Raw genomic sequence first — 23,859 nt, 5'->3', positions numbered from 1 at the left:
AGACTGGATCAGGGATTTGTTGTAACTACATTTTAACCTTCGTATGTTAGATCAAGTGACTTGTGTTCGCAAAAATTTCGTTGATCTGGGAGAGTAAAAAAAGTCATTCGCTGTGGAGGGATTTTTGAAACATTGGAGTCTATTGGAATCTAGACAGGGAACCGAAATACTTTGTTGTAGCAGGTTTTGGCTGTACTCAAGATTCTATTTGAGAGCTGCTATTACGTGCTTGCGTACACCTGATTCTTGGACCCAGATAATATTGAGAAAGAAAGAGGCAGAAACATTAAGAAGAGAAGGAAATGCCTAGGCAACTTTTGTGGAGTTTTCAGTGCCCCTATTTTTTGCACAGTAGAGTGCTGCCCGCTTCTGATTGCCAGCTTTTGATGACTCTGGATGTACGAGTAGTCATTTTTTCTTGAAGACAACATGAGAACAAGGCACATTTTTAGGTTTTTTAATGTCTTAATTGCCAATTTTTGACTATGAATTCTCTTGATTCACTGGTTAAGTGTAGCTGCCTCCTATTAGGTTTGAATGCTTTTGCAGTGGGGGGGGGGCATCTTTGATAAAAAATGCTTCTGCAATATACAGCCGATTCATTTTTGCCACACACAAGTTCACAACAACAGTTATCTGTAGTGTTCTCTTTTTTGTGTGTTTGCTTTTGCTCTTGCTTTTGGGCTGTTTGAGCCTTTATCTCTTTTCTGACCTTCGAAATTGTTCTAATTCTCACTACATTTAAATTTTATTGTTATATTTTAAGAAATATTAGTTGGAACAAATACTTTGATACATTAAATTGTAGTAGCAAAACTGTTGGTATTTCTTACGTGAGCAAAGCTGGAGTAATTGCTCATAAAATTTTGATAATTTTTATGTGATATTGCAAAGAAGCATTCCGAAAATGTGGATCATAAAGAATAATTTGTAATTTGACTCACAGTACGAAGGAACAAAATTCAGCGCCACCATTGATGCTTTAAGGTAGCATGTGTGGTTTTATTGACTGGTTGCCTTCACCCAAAAAGATCACATTCTCGTGACGCCTGCGGCAGAAAGGATGTTCCACGTCCGCCGCCAAGGTCTGTGAGTGGTGGCGCTGGCTGACACTCCTAGGGTTCTGCAAGAAAACATAAATACCCAAGAAAGTGGACGGGCAAACGGCGCTGCGGTAGCTCAATTGGTAGAGCTTCGCACGCAAAATGCAAAGGTTGTGGGATCATTACCCACCTGCGGCAAGTTGTTTTTTCATCGACTTTCATTTCCATTAATTTAGCATTTCTTTATTTCATTTATTAAGCACAAGTAATTTCCCCTATATTGTCCTTGGTGTCAGTGTTTGTTGGCTTCTTATGATATCGATATCTACAAGTTATTTTTACAAAATCTTTAGAACTTTGCACCCCACCTGATGACTGGAAAATAGCCAATGTTGTACCTGTACACAAATCAGGACCCACACGGTACTGTGTCAAATTATCGACCCATTTCCTTAACAAGTTGCGTTTGTAAAATTTTTGAACTCATCCTATTTACTAGTATTATGAACCACCTCGACACCTACGCATTGCTAAGCCCTAATCAACGTGGTTTTAGACATGGCTATTCATCCATCACCGAACTCACTGAATTAACACTTGATTTAGCAAGTGCATTAAACATGGGTTGCTCCATTGATTGCCCTAATTAAATGTGATATTGCAAAGAAGCATTCCGAAAATGTGGATCATAAAGAATAATTTGTAATTTGACTCACAGTACGAAGGAACAAAATTCAGCACCACCATTGATGCTTAATTGCCAATTTTTGACTTATGAATTCTCTTGATTCACTGGTTAAGTGTAGCTGCCTCCTATTAGGTTTGAATGCTTTTGCAGTGGCCATCTTTGATAAAAAATGCTTCTGCAATATACAGCTGATTCATTTTGGCCACACACAAGTTCACAACAACAGTTATCTGTAGTGTTCTCTTGATTCCATTTTCTTGGATTTCCAGAAAGCTTTTGATGTTGTACCTCATCACTTATTGCTTGAAATACTTTCATGGTATAATGTTAATCACTTAGTAATTTCCTGGATCAAAGAATACTTGAGTACTGGACGTCATCGCGTAGTTCTTAAAAACAAAAGATCTCATGAGGTTTATGTCACATCAGGAGTACCACAAGGGTCCATTTTGGGTCCATTGCTATTTATAATTTATATGAATGATATAAATGCTGACCTACCTTCCCATCTGCACCTGTTCGCAGTCGATTGTGCAATTTATTGCATTATTACTAATTAACAGAATTGTGCTGTTTTGCAACATGAGTTGAGCAGCAGAGGTAAATGGTGCAGCGCTTGGGGCGTGCATATCAATTTGCAAAAAACAGTGCGCATGTCGTTTACAAAAAAAACTATCCACCCATGACTACAACTACTTCCTAAACACTACTGAGGTAATTCCCGTGTGTGAGTGCAGATACCTTGGCATCATCTTTAGCCCCAACTTATCATGGCACCGCCTTAGAGCCAAAGCATGCCGGACATTAGGCTTCCTGTGTCTAAATACCAAGCGGTTTCCTTCAGAAATTAAATAGCTATTGTTCACATCATATATTAGGTCCACACTTGAATACACCTGTACTGTGTGGGAATTCTGGCTCAAAAATGACATTCAGCGAATAGAAAGAGTGCAAAATTTAGTAGTTTAATATGTTTTTGGAAATTACAGAAGATACTTCAGTGTAACGCATGCTAAGGAGTACCTTGGCTGGATTTCATTAGGTAAACGTATGAAAATGCCAAGACATTTTTCATTCTTAAACAGGTATGCGGCGCGAAACGTACTTAGTCCCTCATGATTATGTTTCTTTACGACGAGGCCATGTCAGCAAAATTAAAAAGATAAAGTGCAAAACTGTAAGATTTAATATGCCATTTCTTCCCGGACAATTTTGGATTGGAACCAACTACCACGAGAAGTTACCACCACCACCGGAAAGGATAACTTTTTCTTGTTGCTGCAGTAATGCATTTACGTGGGCAATGTAATTAATGCGAAAGTGAATTCTATCGAATGCAAAGAATGTATTTTGCGCCCTGTAATTACTGCATAATTACTAGGCCATGTGATGTATGTTTATGCTAAAATTATTGCTTTCTATTCCTATGGTTTATTCTTGCAGTGTTTGTTTTCATGTGTGTGTGTTATCGCAATGTTTTATGCACATGACAATTCACCTGTATTTTTTTTTCTTTTTTGTACTATATCCCCCCCCAATCTAATGCCATTTGTGTCGCTGTGGGTAAAGTGATAAATAAATAAAAAAATTACGATATCTACATGAAAAGTGTAGAACATTACATCTCATTAGTGTAACATGACCGAAGTGAAGCGTATCGAGGAGCCGTAAATGGCTGCTTAAAACCCCCTATGTCCTCCCTAGATCCCTAGCCCAGGGAAACTGCCATCCAAAATTCGTCCAATTGGAGAGTCCAAAGTTGTCGAAGGACCTGCATTGAGGGCAAGGGTTCACATACTCACTCCCGCACCATTGTTAACTGAACACACAGAAAGGAGGGGGGCTTCGTAGACAGGGGTTGTCATGCTTGACTCAAGCTAGGGCATCTTGGTTCCTGAGATGACCCTGCTGTTAGCTGGGGCGTTTGTCAAACGACCATGGTGGTTACCAGGGTCCGTGAGGAAAATGCCTTAGAACACCCTTTTCTAGGAGTTTTCTTGCTCCCATTGGTCGGTGAAAGTGACAGTGAACGATCTAAGAGTACTCAGTCCGCCAAACGTGTCTCGCCTTCCTGGTGCCGGTAGTCTGTTCGTGGGGAACGCATTGTCAGCTTCACAAGCAATTTATCACACTGGAGTAGACGAGGCTAGAAGGTCACTACCCTCACTGACCGATTGTTATCAGGCACTCAGATGCATTATTTTAAATAACTTTCTATTCATTGTCTAAGTTGGCTTTTCATTTCTGTGACGAAGCCAACAAAACTTGCTACAGCTGCCAGCAGCGCTGTTTTTAATACTGCATTTCCAGCGCAATTCTTACTTTCTGCGCCATAATAAACACTCCTGCTTGCACTACCCTGCATAATGTATGCTGCCGTCTACCAGAATTACAGCAGAACACTCATACAAAATGAACTCGTCTATGGCAGTGCAAGAAAATCAAGAGCATCGTCGAGCTAAGCTCATCCTTGGCTGTTTTTACCAGAAATGCGCAGATGAATGCAACTCATCCAGGGCGCAGAAGCAGCCAAAAAGCAGCTCTGCAGCTGATTGCCAGTTGAACTTGTATGCATGACCTTAGGCCATGATACCCTTCATTTTCATTTTCTTTTTTTCTTTCATTTTATTTCCTTCAGTAGTAGGGGCATTACATAAGGGGTGGGGATACAACATATACAAACAAGTGTTATAATGCACTCAATTCTGTAAATAAAGACGTTGTTACATCTTGGAACAAATTGTGAAGAGCAGGTGATGGCAGCGATTTGATGAGGAAGGCCACTCCAGTCTTTAGGTACTCGGTAGAAAAATGAGGCTGAAAACATACTTGTGCGTGATTGTGGTTGTGCTACCTGCTGGGGATGGCCAATGCGTCGTGACCGGCGCGTTGGAGAAACAATGCATGGTGGTCGATTAAGCGTCAAATAGTAGAACCTGTGGAAGAGGGATAGGGTGGTAATGCGGTGACGAAAGGGTAGAAGCGATAAGGAAGATTCTTTTTTTAAAGATGATATGCTGATGCTGTAAGAGTATGTAGAATGAATATACCTGGTGGCGCGATCTTGAACTGCCTTGAGAGCATTGGCCAGATATGCTTGATGCGAATCCCTGATGGCAGATGCGTATTCAAGTTTCGTTCTTACCAATGATCTATAGGCTAACAGTTTTACATTACAGTCAATCCGACTATATCGAACCCGTTGACATCGAATTATTCCATATATCGAAAAATTTTTGTACACGGTATAGTTACAATGAGTATATATAGCAAAAATTACGCTTACATCGAACAAAACTAGTAGCGACTCCCGATATATCGAACGTCATGCGGCGGAAAGTGCCCCCGGAAGTTGGTTTTCCCTCGCGGTTACGGGAAAACCCGGCGGCGCGGCTCCATCCAACCGCTCTCCCTACGTTACCGCACTACCTCGGAGCCGCCCACACCCCCCTACAAAAAATGATCCTGGCCCGCCCGCCCGCAGCGCTTGCTCAGACAGCCAATCAGACGCTCTTGTGCCCTCGTCGTGCAAGATGGCGAAAGTGTGAGTTGTCTCGCTGCTTATCTAATTCATTGTGTGCGCCTTCTCCCGCAGTGTTGCCGTGATGAAGCGGCATAATTCGCCTTTCGTCTTGAAGCTCGAAATCATAAATCGGGTCGAACGCGGTGACAAGTCGGATGTCCCCGCAACGTACAAGATTCCGAGGTGCACTCTCGGCACGATCTTGAAGGGGGAAATTAGGGCTAAAGCGGCCGAACTCGCGACCCGGTGCCCGTAGTGCCTGTGGCGCCCGACGCGTACGCACAGCCGTGTATGAGTTATTCATCCAAAATAGCTTCAGCCGTACCGACTTCCGCGTGCTCGGTGATGACTGTAAATTCTGATTACAGTGGAATCTCGTTGATACGATTCTCACGGGCACCGAAAATAAAAACGTATTATCCAAAAATCGTATTATCCAAAACGGACTCCAAAAGATCGCGAATAATACATACTTGGCACAGAACTTGCTTTTATTAAAGCACTTTAAAATAATCCGTCACTTTGCGCTGCACTTTTTGCTTTTCGAGGTCCTGCAGCAAGCTTTTCTGGAACTCGTAAAAACGAGTAGCAGTTTCCTCGCTGAGCTCCGCAGACGCGACAAAGCCACGAAGCCCGTCCAAAGCTTCGAGAGCACCGTCAGTATTTAATGGCCGACGATCGCTGCTGCAATCTCCGGCGTCTTGGTTGTCATCGTCGTCGCTCTCCTCTTCAGCGGTAACATCTGCAATGATGTCTTGGATGGTGCGCAATTCACATGTCGCCAGTTGGTCGTCCACCCAGCTTCATCTGTGTTGAACACGTCCCTTGGCTGGTACTGAGCAATCACCGCCGGCAGAGTCGAAAGCCAGTTGGAGACCTGATCTTGGTCGGCAGACTTCCCTTCGCCGGAAACGGTTTTATACGACAGGCCATGCTGTGTTTTAAAACGATGGAGCCACCCGCCCGAAGCTTTAAAATCTTCGATGCCCAACGAGAGTGCTATCTCATCAGCTCTCTCGCGAACAACTGTCCCGTCCACGTTCACGCCCGCCGCCCTTACTTCCCTGAACCATGCCAGAAGAACCTCTTCCATCTTGCCATGCTGGGCGCCCCTTGTTTGCTTCACGCCGGCGCCGAAGACTTGAATGTTCTTCTGAATTTCTTCTCGCTTGCCGACGATCGTGTTCAGCGTGGAGACAGGCAAACAAAGTTCGCGTGCCAGGTCGACACGTTTCTTCTGCGGATTTTCGTCGACTTTTGCTAGGACGTCGAGTTTTTCTTTCAGCGATAACGCTTTACGCTTTCTAGACATGGTGAAGCGCACGGGTGAAACGCGGCACCAAAACAGAAGAAACGATAAGGGCGAAGTGCAAGCTGAACGCTCGAAACACCAAAATGGCAACGAGAAATGGCAAGCACAAAGCCAACAAAGCCTACAGCATCGTCAATGCATGCGCCAATCACTGCTTCTTGGTCACGTGATTTTACCGTGAGTACTATGTCTTAGGATAGATGGCGCTAAAAACCTTCGGTGCGTTTGGTGTGCGAGCTTGCGAAAATTGCTCCCAGAGGCCGCCACACTGCTGCAGGCGCTGTGCAGAAGCACGGCCGGACTCTAGCCGAGCCGAGCCAGGCCAAGCCTCGAGCATACAAAGCGCGCGTCGCCGCGTCTTTAGTCCGCCGTGCCTGTCGTTTCGCTCGATGTTAATTTCAGTAGCTCTGCCCACCCGCTTCAAAGGACTGGCTCTGATGTTATCATCATACAGAAGACGTTTCCGGGATTGTATTATCCAAACAGACGTGGAAATACGATCGTATTAGCCGTACAAAAATGCATTTACCTCTATAGGGCATCGGCCGGGAACGAAAAAAAAACGTATTATGCCAAAAAACGTATTTAGCCGAATCGTATCAACGAGATTTCACTGTAATGCAACGAAGCTGTTGCCGTTGTTGCGGAAGTTTGGAGCGAGCTCTCAGAATTTCCGGAAGCTGTTGACGATTCAACAGTGGACGAGTTTGTGAGCGCAAATGATGGTGTCGCGACCACGGGAGAGCCCGGAAATTAAGACTACATTGCCGACATCGTGCCGAGCACAAGTGAAAATGGGCACAACGAGGAAAGCAACGACCGTCTTTGGCCCACATCCTCCGAAGTGATTGGTGCGCTCGCACTAGTCCGGTGCTTCTGCGTGTATGCGGAATGTTGCGGCCTCAGCTGCTCCGACTCCTTAAACAAAGTGGAAAAGTGCGTGCCTCGCACGCAGCGAAATCGCCCAAGCAGAAGAAAATGCAGGACTATTTCGTGCGAAACTAAGCTAGTTTCATCAATAAAGTGATTTTATAAATGGTATGTGCTTTTATGACATCCAATTATTTAGCAGGCTTATATCGAATTATGCTCTATATCGAACTGATAGGCGTTTTTTGGCGAGTTCGATATAGCCGGGTTCGACTGTATTAGAGTTGTCGGACGATCTCGCCGCTGCCACCATTTGTAAGGGTTGAAGGTCGTAGGGAGGAACTTAGGAGGAACTAGGTGAACAAGGTTTATTTACATATTAACATTTTGAACAAGAGATACATTTACACAGTCTATGCGTGACTCCCAAATGGAGCCCGCAAGACGAACATACAGCACACAGCTTACGAGCACACAGCTCACGAGTACATTTTGAGCACAGAGCACGACGACGAGCACACTCTAGCAGCCGACAACCGCTGCTTATAAACACTCCGTTCGACGTCATCGTTCGATGTCATCGTAGAAAGTCCTCGTGGCCGCCTTTGAGAGAAGGGGGTAGGGGTTTTACACACACACATGCCGCACAGGTTTCAGTGCTCTCTCCGAGTGCCGACAACCTTTGCAGCGCAGTCGTCGTGGTATCCATTGTCTTGCGTCCCCGTAGTCAGGTGGTCACGCCCGAACCCAGCCGGCGGCCCTAAATTCCAGAGCTGCCGTAGTCCGCAGTTCTCCAAAGGAAGTTTACGGTTGGTTAGCGCTGTCCTCGCTGGTTCTCTGAAGGGTGCCACCAACCCGGATCGATCGATGCACCTGCAGCGGGCTGAAATAGCTGCAGGCCGATCCTAACAACATGCAATGAAGCGAGGCGAAGGTGACATCTTAGAAATCCCAAGGGTTTTGTTAGCCAATGAAATAACATTAGTAACATGCGCATTCCAGGTTAGATCATTAGCCAAGGGGATACCTAAGTATTTGTAGGATTCTACTAATACCACGGTGACGTCACCAATCCAATAAGGAAAGCGAAACGGGTGATGACGACGGGTATACGAGACAAGTTTGCATTTATTAGAGAGTTGAGTGTCATCAGCCAAAGATCACAGCACTCTTGTACCCAGTTAAGGTCAGATTGAAGAGTTGTTTGGTTAGTGATGGTATTGACTGCACGGTAAATAACGCAGTCATCGGCAAACATAACGGATATGGCAGGGCACATGCAAGGGTAAGTCGTTAATGTAAATTAAGAAAAGAAAGGGGCCAAGGACGGACCCCTGTGGTACGCCTGATGTGATGAGTGCAATGTTTGAAGAGTGGTTATCAAATGAGGCATACTGTGAGCAGTTAGTTAAAAATTGCTCAAGCCATTTTAGGATATCGGGATGCAAATGCAAACGAGAAAGTTTTAGTAATAGGCGTTGATGAGATATTTTGTCAAATGCTTTCGCGTAATCCAAAAATATGGCATCTGTTTGTATGTTACTGTCAAGATTAGCATGAACGTCATGAAGAAATAGTGCAAGCTGGTCTCACAAGAACAGCCCCTACGGAACCCATGCTGCGAAGGATGAAAGAAGTTGTTAGCCACCACGGTTCTCATCCCAAAGCCCAACAAGCCCTCGGGCATCAAGAACCTCAGACCCATATCACTCACGTCGTGCGTGGGTAAGGCTGCGGAACACGCCGTTCAGAACAGAGTCTCCAGATTTCTCGAAAACAAGGGACTGTTACCACACACCCTCATCGGATTTGGACCCGGTCTATCAACTCAAGACACCATGATTTTAATCAAGCACCAAATCATTGATGACCCCATTAGAAACGCCAAGGCCATTCTCGGGTTGGATTTCGAGATAGCATTCAATAATCTCTCTCACCAATACATTGTGGACACCATTTCCGACCTCAACCTCAGAGCTAGATTCCACGTGTACGTCAGGTCATTCTTGAACAGGACGGCTACGCTCCGATTTGCCGACCTCTCCACGGAGACACTCTCGCTGGGGAGCAGGGGCACCCCCCAAGGCTCGGTCATCTCCCCTATGCTTTTCAACCTTACCATGGCGGGACTTGCTGAGAAACTCGGACAGATCCACGGGCTCGAGCACACCATATACGCAAATGATATCACCATGTGGGTCTCCAAAGGAACCCCGGGCATGGTGCAGGACATCTTGCAAGAAGCAGTGAATACTGTAGAAGAATTTCTAATTCCCACAGGACTCAGATGCTCGCCTACCAAGTCGGAGCTGCTCGTACGCAGACCCACGCAGAAGGGCCGCAGGCCATACTCGTCAGACTTCGATTATAATCAAGAAATTACCGTACGAACCAATTCGGGACATGCCATACTGTGCATCGACAAAGTCAGAGTCCTGGGTGTGATCGTAGAGACTAAAGACGTCAATGCCTCTGCGGTTCAGAAGCTCATCACCAAGACCAACGACGGTATCGGGCTCATCAGAAGAATTACAAGTAGACACAGGGGCCTCAAGAAACATAATTTCATCAAACTCATACACGCGTTCGTCACTTGTCATTTCGCATACGTTGCGGCACTGCTCAATTGGTCACGATCCGAAAGAGACAGACTTAATGCCCAAATCAGAAAGGTCACCAAGCAAGCCCTCGGCATTCCGACCAGCACCAGCAACGAGAAGCTGGAGCAGCTGGGCATGCACAACACCCTGGAAGAAATTGCCGAAGCCGAGCAGCGCGCCCAGCTTGCTAGGCTTTCGATGACGCCTCCGGGGCGCACGATCCTAGGGAAGCTAGGCTTTGCTCAAGGAAACATACTAAAATACTTTGCGGACCTCCCACGGGACATCCGTGCCAAGATCACGGTATGACCTGTGCCCAGAAACGTACACCCCGAAAACAACAAGGGCAGACGACAAGCGAGAGGCGAATTCCTCCTTAACCAAGCCTCGGCAAACCGCGAACGCTCAGCTTTTGTGGACACGGCTGCATACGCGGGAAAGAAAGCTTTCACAGTGGCGGTTGTGGACGGCCGCGGATCCACAAGACATGCAGCCACGGTAATCGCAAGGAAGCCTGAACAGGACGAACAGGTTATGATCGCTGTTGCGTTCACCGACGACAATCTTTGCCATATCTACAGCGACTCCATAGCTGCTATCGGAGCTTTCCAAAAGGGCAAGGTATGCGCACAGGCTCTCAGAATTGTTACAAAGAAAGAGATTAATAAACACGTCATATACTGGTTCCCGGCACACTTAGGACCAAAGATCGGCGACGTCCCCAACCTTAACGAGGTGGCACACGAGGCTGTGCGCGCGCTTACAGACCGCGCTGCTTCACCCGACCGCTCGGAGAACAAGGACGCCCCCACTACATACAATGAAATCACTAAACACTACTACCTACACCGTAGAGAGTATAGCACGCCACACCGCACACTCACTCGAGCTCAAGCGGTTACACTCAGACTGCTACAAACAGACACATACCCCATGCAAAACAGACTACACCATTACATGCCTGAGCTCTACGACAAGTCTTATTGCACCACTTGCAATAGATCCCTTAACGTATATCATTTACTCTGGCTGTGCTCGCAAGCTCACATAAACTATGAACAGGACAAGCGCAAGTTTGAAGAAGCAATCCGGAGCGAAGAACTCGCTCCCCAACTCTGAGCCGTCCAGCAGGTCCACGACGCCGCCAGGAAACTCAACCTCCCGGTTCCGTCGTGGGAAACGCCCACTCCATGAGAGCCCAAAGCTCTTGTGGCCTGCAGGACCTCGAATAAGGTTGATTTCCTGCCTTCCTTCCTCTAGAAAGTTCATAATATGAGAGTAGATCACATGCTCCATGATCTTGCCGGGAACACTTGTCAGTGATATGGGGCGGTAATTTAGGGGAGAATTTTTGTTGCCCGATTTGTAGACTGGAGTAACCTTGCCCATCTTCCACTCGTCTGGCATGGTGCCTGTGGAAACGACTGTGAAAACAATAAATAGAGAAACTCTGCAGAAATGTGTTTCGTGTTTTTTAGTAGTTTATAATTAATGTCATCGATGCCAGATGATGAAGACAACTTAATATTTTCTATCACAGATAAAAGCCCACGTACTGTGAATGTGATGGCTGACATGTTGCATTGTATATTTGTGGTTGGCGGAGGAAGAAGCGTCTCCATTTCACTACTGAAGACTGAAGAAAATGCCTTCTGGAACATATTAGCGCAGGTTAAATCTGTCACCGATTCATCCAGCTCGTTAGTACGAGTATTGATACGCGCGTCTTTGGGGTTTATCACCTGGCAGAATTTTCTTGGATTAGTAAGTAAAAATCATAGGTCATAGTGAAAAAAGGTTCGCTTGGCATCGCGAATTCCGATTAAGTATGCAGTTTAAGCAGCGTAATATTTCTCTCACGCAACTGAGCTTGCCTTAACTTTAGCATGGCGATAGAGGCGTTTTTTTAATTTTCGAGTCGTTTTAAGGATCTCATAAACCATGGTTTTTGTCAATTAGATCGAATGGTTATCCTGGGAATAAATTGGTTCTTTAGTTCACATAGTTTGTGTTTAAACAACAGCCAGTTATTAAAATAGAATGGTTATGAAATTCATCTGCAAAGGTAGAAAAGAATGTGTTTAATTCAGTATTTATAGCCTCATAGTTACCTTTGTCATATAAACAAATTGTCTTCTCATGCATGTCACGTGGTGGGGGAGCGAAAGTGAAAGCACCATGAATAACTTTGTGATCACTAATCTCACGGAGATATGTAAGGGATGTTAAGCTTTCAGGATGATTGGTTAGTATAAGATGTAAAATATTGGCAGAGGTCACCGACCCACAGGTTGGCTCCAGTACTAGCTGTGTTAAATTGTAATTTAAACACACTTCTATAAAGTGGCTCGCCTCAGTTTGATTTGTTAGTAAAGCAGTGCCATTGTACCATTTAATGCCGGGAAAATTAAAGTCCCCAAAAAGGAGAATAATAGCATTGGGGTGCTTTGAAGTAATTTCATTGAATATGTTGTTTAAGAAATTAGGAAAGTCCAGTTGATGGTGAAGGAGTCTGTAACAAACGCCCAACAGTACTGTTTGTGGGGAACATTGACATTTTAACCACAGTGTTTCCAAGTGGCTGTCAATGTTAACTCGTGTGCACGGCAATTGTTGGTTCACGGCAATCAGAACACCTCCGCCACGACACGTATGTCTCTCCGATAGCATCGATGAACGTCGAGTTGGGAAGATCGGCCAGGATTTCTGCGTCACTGATTTCTTTTGTAAGCCACGTTTCAGTTAGTACAGTATCAGTAAGTTACTGGCGGATGATGACATAAGGTTTGATACGTGTTCACGCTTTGTTAGAAAGCTGCGTATATTCGTGAAAATTACTGAAAAAGACAGATTATTACGCGGGATGGCAGGGCAAGTTCTTGCTGTTTCTTTGACGGTCTGTGATGTCTCATCAAATATTTAGCATTTAGTACCTAGTGCAATGTTTTGTAACGCAATGAAAAGCGAGCAGATTTTGCTTTCGCAAAAGCAACAAGGTGCCTGCAGGCGTTCTGCTACAGTGTACTAGAATAGGCAGTGGAACGACTGCGCTCCTTGGGCGACTATCGCAGTGGCGAAAGTAGCGGCAGCGCTGTGATCGGCGACTACGGGGAGGCGCGTGTCGAAGCTTGCCCAGCATGTGAACTCTAAAGGCTACTTCTGCAACTTCTTTCATTCATTCGCACCCAGGACGCGCCCGTTAAGCGAAACGAATTTTTCTAGCGTTTGAAATTTACTCTTTCTCTATTTTGGCCAAAACCGCGATGCGAAGATGCTTGCTTGCACCGATTGCAAATGAGGGTACATGCCGTGCGCAGTGTTTACTGGTATGAATAGATGAGACGAAATAAATAAAAAAACTGCAACAGATAATGATTATCTTCAAAGTTTTATTGCACACTTCCGTGGCATGAGGATGCCAAGAATTCACATACTATGAGAATGCACAACACAAATACACAAAATGTTCCAGGTCAAGACAATGCAGAAGTTACTAACATACACAAACATACAGTGATATTAGAAATACATTAAGAGGTTTTCCATGGTATGACAAAATTGAGAACTTAATACAAAAATGCACAATAGAAATAAACATGTTTAGCAATGCCATGGTTAATAAGTACAAATATATAAAAAGCGACACCCACTGAAGGATTTAAAGAAATTCACAATACAGATAAGCAACTGTGCTGTACACACAATACAAAGGTTAATTAAACTGCAGCTATCATTCAGGAATGCCAGCATACGAGTCAAATTAATGGTTTAATATGCAATCAATTCAGCCTGCTTCAAGTGCTTAGATGACTTCCGCTTGGAGGTGCTGGCTTTGTTCAGCCCCTTTAAAAAAAAGTGGAGCCTGGTTGTGGCATAAAAGCCGACAACACGGGGTGTCAAGCATTCTGCATGCGCTTTGTAACCAATACTTAAGGGCCTGGCAGAATGAATCATCTCCAGGATATCCATTACACTCTCACTGTGCACCTTATTAGTAGAGAAACAACTAGTGAAAACATCCTCTAGGCGTGTAATAAATGTAAAAAGTTCAACTGAAGGGTACAACAAGCCACCCTGATCTTTGAATTGCAAAAATGCAGAAGCAGCCAACAAGCGCCCTTACTCAGGTGGCAGCAAGAGGCGGGCAATGCAATCAGGACATTTGGTCGGTAGCACGCACTTTTTTGCCACATAGCCTGAAATGTAATATATTAACCTTGACTCGCTTCTCTTCACATGATACACATGTTCATCAGTTTCTGCTGGCAAAGATGTAGTCAGAACCTCTGTATTTTCATCTGTGTGCAACTTCACTGTCTCCAAAAACTTTCCCTTAGTGGTACCCTCTTCTCTGTCGGTTGCCTCAAGAAGAGAGTTGATCACATCATCCTCCACATTGCTGCCCGTGACGCTTCAGGCCAAGTTGTAAAAAGAAAGACAATGAACAGGCACTAGAAACTGCTGTGGCGTTGGATGACTGTTGCAGCCCGATGAAAGTCTCACTATACCGAAAAAGTTCTCAACTTTATCCTGACTAACCCTTGAAGTTAGCAAATATTTTAATCCCACTTTTTTGTTCAAGTAGTCAAGAAGCTCGAGCGTACTTGTCAGTGTTACCCTTAGTCCTTCTGCAGTTGAGTCACTGAGAAAATGCTTCTTGTCAGTGTGACGCTCCCATGTGTTCAGAAATTCAAGCATATCTTGGATCTTTTGTACACTGGTAGAATTGGGTGCTAGAGCTTCTGCTGGATACCTAGAAGTCAATACAGCAATCAGCGACTTCATTCTTGAAAAGAATTTTGCAGTAGCTTCTATGCTGCCACAGCTTCTCTCCAGTTGTGTGATAAAGAAAGAATGCTTGCAAAGGTCCCTGTCCAAAGAGCTGAAAAGCATAACTCACTCTCATTTTTTCAAAGTTGTTCTGTGCAACATGAACACTTGATATACCAGGCATTGCCCTCAATGCAAGTGCACTGTTGTCAAGTGTGAGGGCTTCCTTCACAAACTGTATGGACACCTGTCCATCCGTTGTCTTGAAAGTCGTGCCTAGAAGCCGGTTGCGAATATCCTTGACAAGATGAGGGAAGTCAGAAAAAAAAATAAAGGAACCGGCTACTGTCAACTGGGTGTTGCTTCTTGCAGATAACTTCTTTTATTGATGCCTTTACATTAAAAGCTCTCCACATCTTCCTATTCCAAGAGGCTGCATCACACGTTATATAGTCGATAAGAAGCCCAGCTTTTTCTGCGAGTACTGTGGCCTCCAGTACAATTTTCGCAAGCAATTCACCCTTGACATTCTCGTGGCTACCAAAGACACCAAGCACCTGCGTCCAATTGCCTACAAGGGGCACAAATATTACAACAAGGCCATGATTGCATGGCAAGGTCTTTTGGTCCTCAGGTGTGTACACTCCAAGGTCAACAAAACCTTCAATTTTTCCTCCTGTTGTCACTGAAAGGTGCTCGGAGAGCTTCATTTCATTAATGATAATGCCTCCATGCCTGTGAAGTTCATCTAGTGGCACCGTTTTCTTTTTTAGTGCGATCAGCATTTGTTGATTAAACCCATAACCACCCCTGTATTCAGCTGTGTATTTCCTTATAGTCGTTTCACTTGGCAGGGTTAGAATTACCTGCTTTCGTATATATTTGTAAAGTTTTGGGCTACGCATTTTAAGTAGCACGCACTCCAAAATCCACTCTTTCTCGTAGATCATCCCACGTGGACTTTTCCTCTTTGAAGCTTCAAAACACTGCCGAACAGCAAGCTGCTGCTTCGATGAGAGATGCTTAATCTTCTCGGCAAGCACTTCTTCTTTGGTCGCCGCACTATCGGCTTTCATCTTACTGAGATCTTCGCTGAGCTTCATTATTTTTGATGTAAGGCGCTTGTTCTTGCGCGTGCATGCTTGCAACTTCTGCAATGTTTTCTTAGGCGCACATTTTGGTGACTTCCGACTTAGGAGACGTGACCGGCGGGTCAGAAGCGCTTTTCTCAAATATTTGCAAGCAATGCACGGTATTCCATCCTTGGTCGTTCTACCAAGGCAATTTATGCTGAAAGCGGCTTTCCACTTGTTTTCTACTTGGTTACGCAAGCGGTCTGTAAGACTGCTCATCAAAAGGACCTCGTCGTTTGCAGCAGCACCCTTACACAGATACATCTCATTGGCTTGTTGCAAAGCATTCATTGCGTTCTGCACTGTTGTCAGTGATGACTCCGCCACCAGCTTCCCACGCAAAAATGTCTTCACATGAAAACCACCAGAGCTATCCTCTGTGCAAAACACGGCCCTTTCAACTCTCACTTCACCTGTGACAGCGTTAAAGGTGCACGAAGTGAAACAATTTCCTTCCGCGTCATGCATCTCATGCAGAACCCAGCGCTTATTAGGCGGGGTTACATTCTTAAGTGCAGCGACAGTCACGACAGAATTTACATCACTTTCGTGCTCGTACACACAAAATGTCTCACAAACATCGGTAGGCTCGTCTGCAGTCTAACGCTCTGCAGCACTCGAGAACAGTACCTTTTTAGCTAATCTGTTGATCTCTTCAGCCTTGCGTTTTCTCTCGTTCCTTCTCGGCACCACGCACTTGCTTAAATACGCCGGGGCATTTGGTAAGATTGTTGGCACGGCGTCTGACGAAAGCGTAGGCTTTCCTCGCGGTAGACAAACTTCTTCGCCGTTGATTACGTGCACATAGTCCCTGGCAACACAGTGCGGCTCAAAGTGTAGTTCGCAAACTGCACAATCCTCCGTAAGTTGTTTATCCGCTCTGTGCAAGTTCCGCTGCCATAGGCTCTGTCGTTCAGGGTCCGCTCGACTGTATCCAGTGCTACATCCAGGGGCGTAGCAATGGTTCAAACGTTGCTTACCCATTGCTGAAGCAAAGAGTCACCGTTCACACACGAACTGTATCGAAAAACACGCACTAAATGAAGAAGCACGTAGCCGAAACAGCGGGCCTACGCCAAATCTCGCGCACGTGTTGTCAAGGGGAATAGCGTAGTTGACGACTGCAGCACCGCCGCTACGTTCGCCACCTGCTGTGACAGCTCTGTCAAGGCGCAGTCCCTGGCGGTCGCTTCACTGCCCCATTCTAGTACACTGTAGTTCTGCACAGCCTTAGAAAAAAGTCCCCAGCATGCAGCATTTTGGCTGCTGCACATTGGTGTTAGTCATTACTGCACTGATCGTCATTGTGAGAATAGGCTTCAGTTAACTCTAGAACTTACCTGAAGTAGTTATCTTATTTATATAATTAATACCTCAAATTCCTTTTAGTAAAGCTTTTTAGTACCGTTTAGTACCTCAAATTCTCCTCGTGCAAGGTATTACATGAAGGATGGGTATCTTACATAAGTTACATGAAGTCTTCGATGAATGACTTTAAATAGCTAGAATTTGAGTAATGTGTGCTTCGGTGGGCAGATTATTTCGTTCGTTTGCTGTTCGAATGAAAAAAGATTTAGGATGCATAGTAGTGCGTAGAGGTGACGAGTATACAGCTTTAGAATTATTGTTAACAGAGCGAAAAGCAATGAGCAGGTATGATATTCAAGCATGCAAGAGATGAGTGATAAAACTTGTAGTAAAGGCACAGGCGCACTTTTTTTCTGCATGACTAGGGGGATTATCTTTGTTTTAGTTATGCTAGAATTGTAAAAATAATATAAGAAAATTAATCCACTAGCGCGGCTTTGAACAGATTCGTGTGCTTCCACTAGGTTAGCCTGATGCTGGTCCTAAACTGGCATCAACAGCATGAAAGTTTTCCTGGCAACATGCTTGCAGGATACATATTGCAGAGATAGTGATTTAGGCGTCGATGTAGGCTGACATATTAAAAGGTGGAGAGAGTGAATCAATACAAAAGGCATGCCAAACGGCCGGGCTGGCAGTGATTTAGATGAGTGATGCCACAACTGAGTGATATGGAGCACTTTGGCAGTAGCAAAGGGACCAAGATTGCCTCCTCAGCACAACTGCCACCTGGAATGTGATAGTGTTGCAGGCGGTCGCTGCTACGAATTCACATGCTTAGTGGCACAAAACAGCATTCAGAGCACCCAAGCTTCTGAGAATTTGTAATTACACAGTGCTCTTCAGCTTGGGAATTGATAAGAAATTTGCAGGACACTGAAGCTTGTACCAACTGTAATCGGGAATTGGTAAGAAATTTGCAGGATACTGAAGCTTTTACCAACTGTAATCGTATCATCAAAATTGTCGTGTGTCTTAAAGAAAGCACTAAAGGCTGTGGGGGATCAAGATGCCTTCCCACACATCATTCCCAGCTTGCATATGTTGATAACTATTTGCCAAGCTCATTCTCAAGCAAGAGCCGCACTGTAGGGAATATTATGACTATGGCTAGCACATGGAAGCTCTTCTACCGTAAACCATGCTTTTTTATCCTGCAACCCACTCTTACCTTCCCCCACCCTTCGGGTTGTGTCATGTGCGAGCACACATCGCTGGACACACCCTGATAGGCCTGTAATCACCCTCTAGGCACCCTTTCATCTTATAGGCTCTGAAATGCGAAGTGCTTCCTTGCTGTGGCTGCAGTACTGGTTGAGCATGGAACCTTCGTTCCCGTTACATCTTGAGCTTCGCTATCTTGATGCAATGGCTATGCAACTCGACCACTCCTCTGCCTGTGCGTCGTGACTGTCATGCTGTGGTGTATTCTGTGGTAATAAAGCTGCATTTGCTAGCAGTCTGACTCAGCAACTTTCTCTGCACCATGTCAGAGATTCTATGAAACCTGCTGCTGTGTTCCTTGTGCACTGCAGAGTAGAGGAGCGCAATGTCTGTTCTTTGCCGTTGCTTACTGGTTGAGTCTCGTGTGAGCTCATCACCACAAAGCAATTAAGTTAGTAAAGGCTACTAATTATGGTCCTGAAAATATAGGCATTTGGTCTTAAGCAGGAGGCAACTTAATCTTTAAGAGCTGCAACTAAGCACAGATTATCTCCTGTAGATAGCAGATATTCTTACAAAAAGTGGTGGTGATGTGTCATGCACATCTTGCCTCAGCGCAGGAATACTACAGTGCACTGGTGATATGAGCTTGTGCTCAGGCAGGCACTGCATACCTTGCTTGAGTCAGAAGGCCAAACACTGAGGAAATCACCTTCCTGCATAAATAGTAATGACAGACTTGTGTGTAAAGTGATTTCGTGTGGAAAAGTCATATAAAATTAGCCAGCCTGCATTGTTGCTCATGTTCAAATGCAATGTAATCATGTTTATTAAGGGTTGACTACTATTTGCTAGCAATATGGAGAGCCATGTGAGTTGCATTGGATTCATACTAACAGTACAACAAAATGTATTGTCCATGTATGTTGTGTCACATTTCATTGCACAAATAATGCTATTTACCAGCCACAAACGAAACATCAGATGCCACACAGTGGTGGCACCAGTCCTGTCCTACCTATGCTTACCTCATTTTGTCACAGATGCTTTACTCTTGGTAAAAGTGGCACTTTGGACATTTTCAAGGCTAACCTATCACTTCAGTTTGACTATGTTTACCTTCAGTTCTCCTTTAACATCATTCATTTATGCAACTCTATGCACTTTTCCTTTTCTATTGGTAACAAATAGGGCTACTGTTCTATATATTATTGTTTTGACATTGCAAAAACTTGTACGGTTTTGTTTCCAGATGTACATATCTTTGGTTTAGAACACCGTGGCGAGCTATGTTGAATTTCTGTAGAAACGACATTCATGATAATTTTTTTGTGCGGCAACCTGCCTGTCTGTAGTCTCAGGAGCCCTGGATTATGTGGGCAGGGCTGGTGTTTCTGTTAAGTTCTTACGTTGCACTATCGGGGGGAATCTTCTTAAATATTGGGGGACAGTACTTGACTGCTTATTTCACAAAATAAATTTAGTAAATCTCTCTCACATTTGCAGTGTCAGCAGCTGTATGCTGGGACATGACATGTGAAAAGCATTCCAGCAAAGTTCAAACTGTTCATATGTTTCTTTTCTTTCCTTTGTTCTTTTAGAGCCTCCTGGGATTCTCTCAAGTGACATTTTAAATTCATCATACTTCGTCTATCATATCTCATGTTTGCTTGTCTTGATGGTAAGTGTAATACACTGTGTGATAGTTTGTGGACAGTTCTCAATCTCAGTAGCTTTATGCACTGGTAGATTAGTAGTGCTCTGGAAATGGGTACTAGATCTAGATTTTGAAGACTAAGACATAGTAAAATTAATTTTACCTTAAAGGGTCCCTGAAACGGTTAGGAGAAATTTTGCAGGCGCGTAGGTGTCACGCACTTTGTGAACAATGACTTATCATCTTCCGAAAATAACCCCACGAAAGCACAGACAATTAATAAGAGGCCTTTTGGTGCACCAGGGAACACCGGTTGTGGTCCAAAGACAGAGTCAGAGCCCATAGTCATTAAAACTCAACAAAATATATTCTTTAAGTAAGGCAGTTACACTCACACATGCTCACTTTGGCTAGGCACATGACAATGCAATTCAGATGGGTATTATTAAAACTCTGGAAAATAATTAACGACAAGCACTAAGAGTTCAACAAAACAGTACAGAATGAATAGGAGCACCAGGTGTCCATTCGTATTCACCCGCGTTGACCTTGAGCCAGACATCCTCGGAGTAGCTCGAGGCAATTCTCGAAGAAGGAACTTCTTCAAGAAATGCAGACGCTCGAGAAACTCGTCGGCCAGCTTGCTGGGTATCCGCTCTTCTTCTGCGGACAGTCAGTGTACGCATCACATCTCTTCACTGGCGCGGTCTGCTTCCCCCTGATTCCAGCACTGCGCTTTCATTGCCTCCGCAAGCGTTTCTCGAATTTTCTGATAGAGTCGTGCTCCCATAGCATGAACAAAGCCTGGGCATTTTCTAGACATTTCTCGCGTTGTTGGCCGCGGCCACAGAAATCTTCAAGGAAAGTGGTGACTCATCCATTGGCGCCTGCTCAGGCTGTCCCCCTCCCCTATTGCTATGCTTGCCGTGTGTCGAGTTCTGAGAGGGTGTTTCAGCATGCAACCTCTCTCTCTCCTCTCTCTTTGAGTATCTTGTCGAAGCTTCTAGTTAGTCCCCATTGATTGTGTCGGTTGTCTGTGGCGTATGCACTCTCTTCCTTTCTCGAAGCTTTCACGGGGCCGACGTCTTCTTTGCTGGCTTGGGTGATAGGCTGTGTGTGCTTTGATTACGCGCACTTTTGTGACAGTAGTGTACAGCTACAGCAAATTATTCATACCACAATTTGTGTGAACCGTCTTATATTAAGAGAGCTGCTGACGATTACAAGTTGCCCTCCTCCATAGCTGTGTTTTTTCTCCTCAACTCGTTCACCGAGTGCTCGGGACTAAGTTCCACCTTCACTGGCTCTGCATCGTGATGGGACTTCCAGTTGTCTGGAAGCCAGTGCATGAAGCCTCTCCAACCTCACCGCCAGCCGCCTGGCAGTCAATCACAAGTGCGAGCTATCAAAGCAGCATGCGTTGCGAGCATTCTGTCGCATTGCCGAGTGTGTCCGGTATTCCGGTAACTGCAGGCGAGCTGTGTGTTGCGACGGATGGGTGGAGGGGCACAGACTAAAGGCCCTCCATACTACTATTGCTGTGATGAAGGAGCTTTAGCGTAGACGTATGTGAGCGGCCTAATCGGTCTACACGCTCCAGCCATCTGGTGACACAGAGCTTAACCAGCCAAAGAGCTAATATTGCTCTAGCCAAGTGTAAAACATTTTAAACATTTAGAAAAGCAATGTCGTCATGATTATGCCCCTGCCAAAAGTTTACACCAGGAGCAAAGTAAAATACACATCGTTACTAATCTGTTAGTTCTGTGTTTGGTTGAGCTCTGTGCCACCAGGTGGCTGCACCGTGAAAAAACTCAAGCCCAGTCCGCTTGTGCTTGCGTTTACTCAAATACCGGACAAGCGAAACACTATTATGGTAGTAACGTGACAGCCAGAAACGCGCGAATCTTGGTGCCAATGGGATACTGACAGTCCGATGCACTGCAGCGTCTGCTCGTCTGCTGCCTTGCAGAGGGACACAATGTCGCAGCTTGACATATTGCCAGTCGCTGCGTTTGCAGCCCACAATGTAACGAGGGCAAACCATGGTGCTCGCAAAAAGAAACGTTGAGACCAACAATGACCGAGGAGCTCTCGTCAACGCGGAGCACATTGTAACTCAAGGAGACGATGTTTGCTGTGTACCGAAAGTCTTGAGGGCAGAGATAAATTGTCCTTGTGCATTCTCTTTCAGTAAGTTCTTTTTTATAGAAACAAATGAACTAACATTCCACTATTATGAACAACATTTGTTTGCCATAAAGGTGGAAAAATTTTTGATGACGCACCCTGGACAGCCAGTCGGATAGCTCGCCCTACTGGCATCATATGGTCACCTCGCGTCACCTGGTCAGGGGCGGCTGAAAACTTAGCCGAGTGGCATGCTGCGATTGGTAGCAATGTGCATTTTTAAAACCTTAAATTACATGCTTTACGCGGAGCACTTAGATGTGTCAGTTAATGATCAGAAAGACTTACCTTAACGACTCTGTATATTTGTACAAAATTGTCAGAATTGCTTCAGGGTTTATTTATTTATTTGTGATACCCTCAAGGTACGTAGTTGTACATTGCAGAAGGGAGGGGCGAGAATACATTCCAAGAGTAAAAAATAAAGCATTAGTTCTAGGAATTAAGAGTGGAGGGAACAAAAGAGTTATGAAAAATCTAGTAATGTATTCATAACAACCAAAAAAGTGGCTTACATAATATGAAAATACAGAAAGAGTACACTTTACCCAGCAGACAATGTTCACGAATAAGTACGTAATTATGCCATTTGCCACCATATATTATTTTATGTTGATTAGTGCATTCTTAAAAAGAGTGGAGTCACTGATGCTTACTAATGATGTAAGTAGATTATTCCAGTCGATTGAAGTCCTAGGAAGGAATGATTGTGAGCATGTGACGATGTTATGAGGGGTAGGTACGTTAACTCTATGTACGTGATCACGACGAGCCAAATAATAAGGCACAGGGTGGATCCAAAGAGGCCGAAAAGGTGCGTTGTGGTAGTAGATTTTATGAAAAAGGGAAATGCGTGATTCCTTTCTGCGAAGAGATAATAATGGGATTTAAAGGGTACTCTTCATCAATGTAACACTAGCAGTGTGATGGTAGTTAGCCAAGACAAAACGAACAGAGCGATCTTGCACTGATTCGATTTCATTAATTAATGTGATCTGATGAGGATCCCAAACGGATGAGGTATATTCTAATTGGGGGGCGACCGTATGTTGTATACAACAGCCATTTTAATAAAACAGGTGCAAGCGAAAAATTTCTCAAGTATCCTAAGGAGCGGTTAGCTTTAGATATTAGATATTGTACATGCTGCTTCCAAGATCGCTAGTTATGTGAATGCAAAGATAACGGTAGCATGTAACAGATTGAAGGGGGCAGTCAAGTTGTGTTAGAATGAGAAATCCGCATAGATTTGCATTTATTAATGTTAAGTACCATGCACCAAGTGAGGCACCAATTAGATATGTTATTTAAATCAGATTGAAGGGTAGTTATACCAGAGGCTTTAGTTATTTTTCGATATATATAACACAGTCGTCAGCGAATAAACAAATTTGTGATGAAATGTTATCAGGTAAGTTGTTAATATATATTAAAGATAAAAGAGGACCAAGGACAGACCCTTGTGGAATACCGGATTCAACTGGAGCCGCGTTATTTGTGGAGTCATCAAATTGGGAACGAGACTAAAGGAACGATTGGAT

The 23,859-nt window shown here is 44.5% G+C and overlaps 1 protein-coding gene across 7 annotated transcripts in view; it reads left to right on the top strand.

Moving 5' to 3' along the window:
• Positions 1 to 23,859, top strand: part of vir (VIR_N domain-containing protein) — a 353,139-nt gene that overhangs the window by 326,500 nt on the left and 2,780 nt on the right. Inside the window, exon 46 of one of the 7 annotated variants that reach the window (XM_055062053.2) lies at positions 20,073 to 20,152. The exons of the other annotated variants lie outside the window; for them this stretch is intronic. Coding sequence (XP_054918028.1) covers positions 20,073 to 20,097 — 25 coding nt within the window. The 3' untranslated portion in view covers positions 20,098 to 20,152. The remainder of the gene's footprint in view (positions 1 to 20,072; positions 20,153 to 23,859) is intronic. 7 annotated transcript variants of the gene reach the window in all.

The sequence above is a fragment of the Dermacentor andersoni genome, chromosome 1, assembly GCF_023375885.2.
Source record: "Dermacentor andersoni chromosome 1, qqDerAnde1_hic_scaffold, whole genome shotgun sequence".
NCBI lineage: Eukaryota > Metazoa > Arthropoda > Arachnida > Ixodida > Ixodidae > Dermacentor > Dermacentor andersoni.
This window is presented reverse-complemented; position numbering and strand designations above follow the sequence as displayed.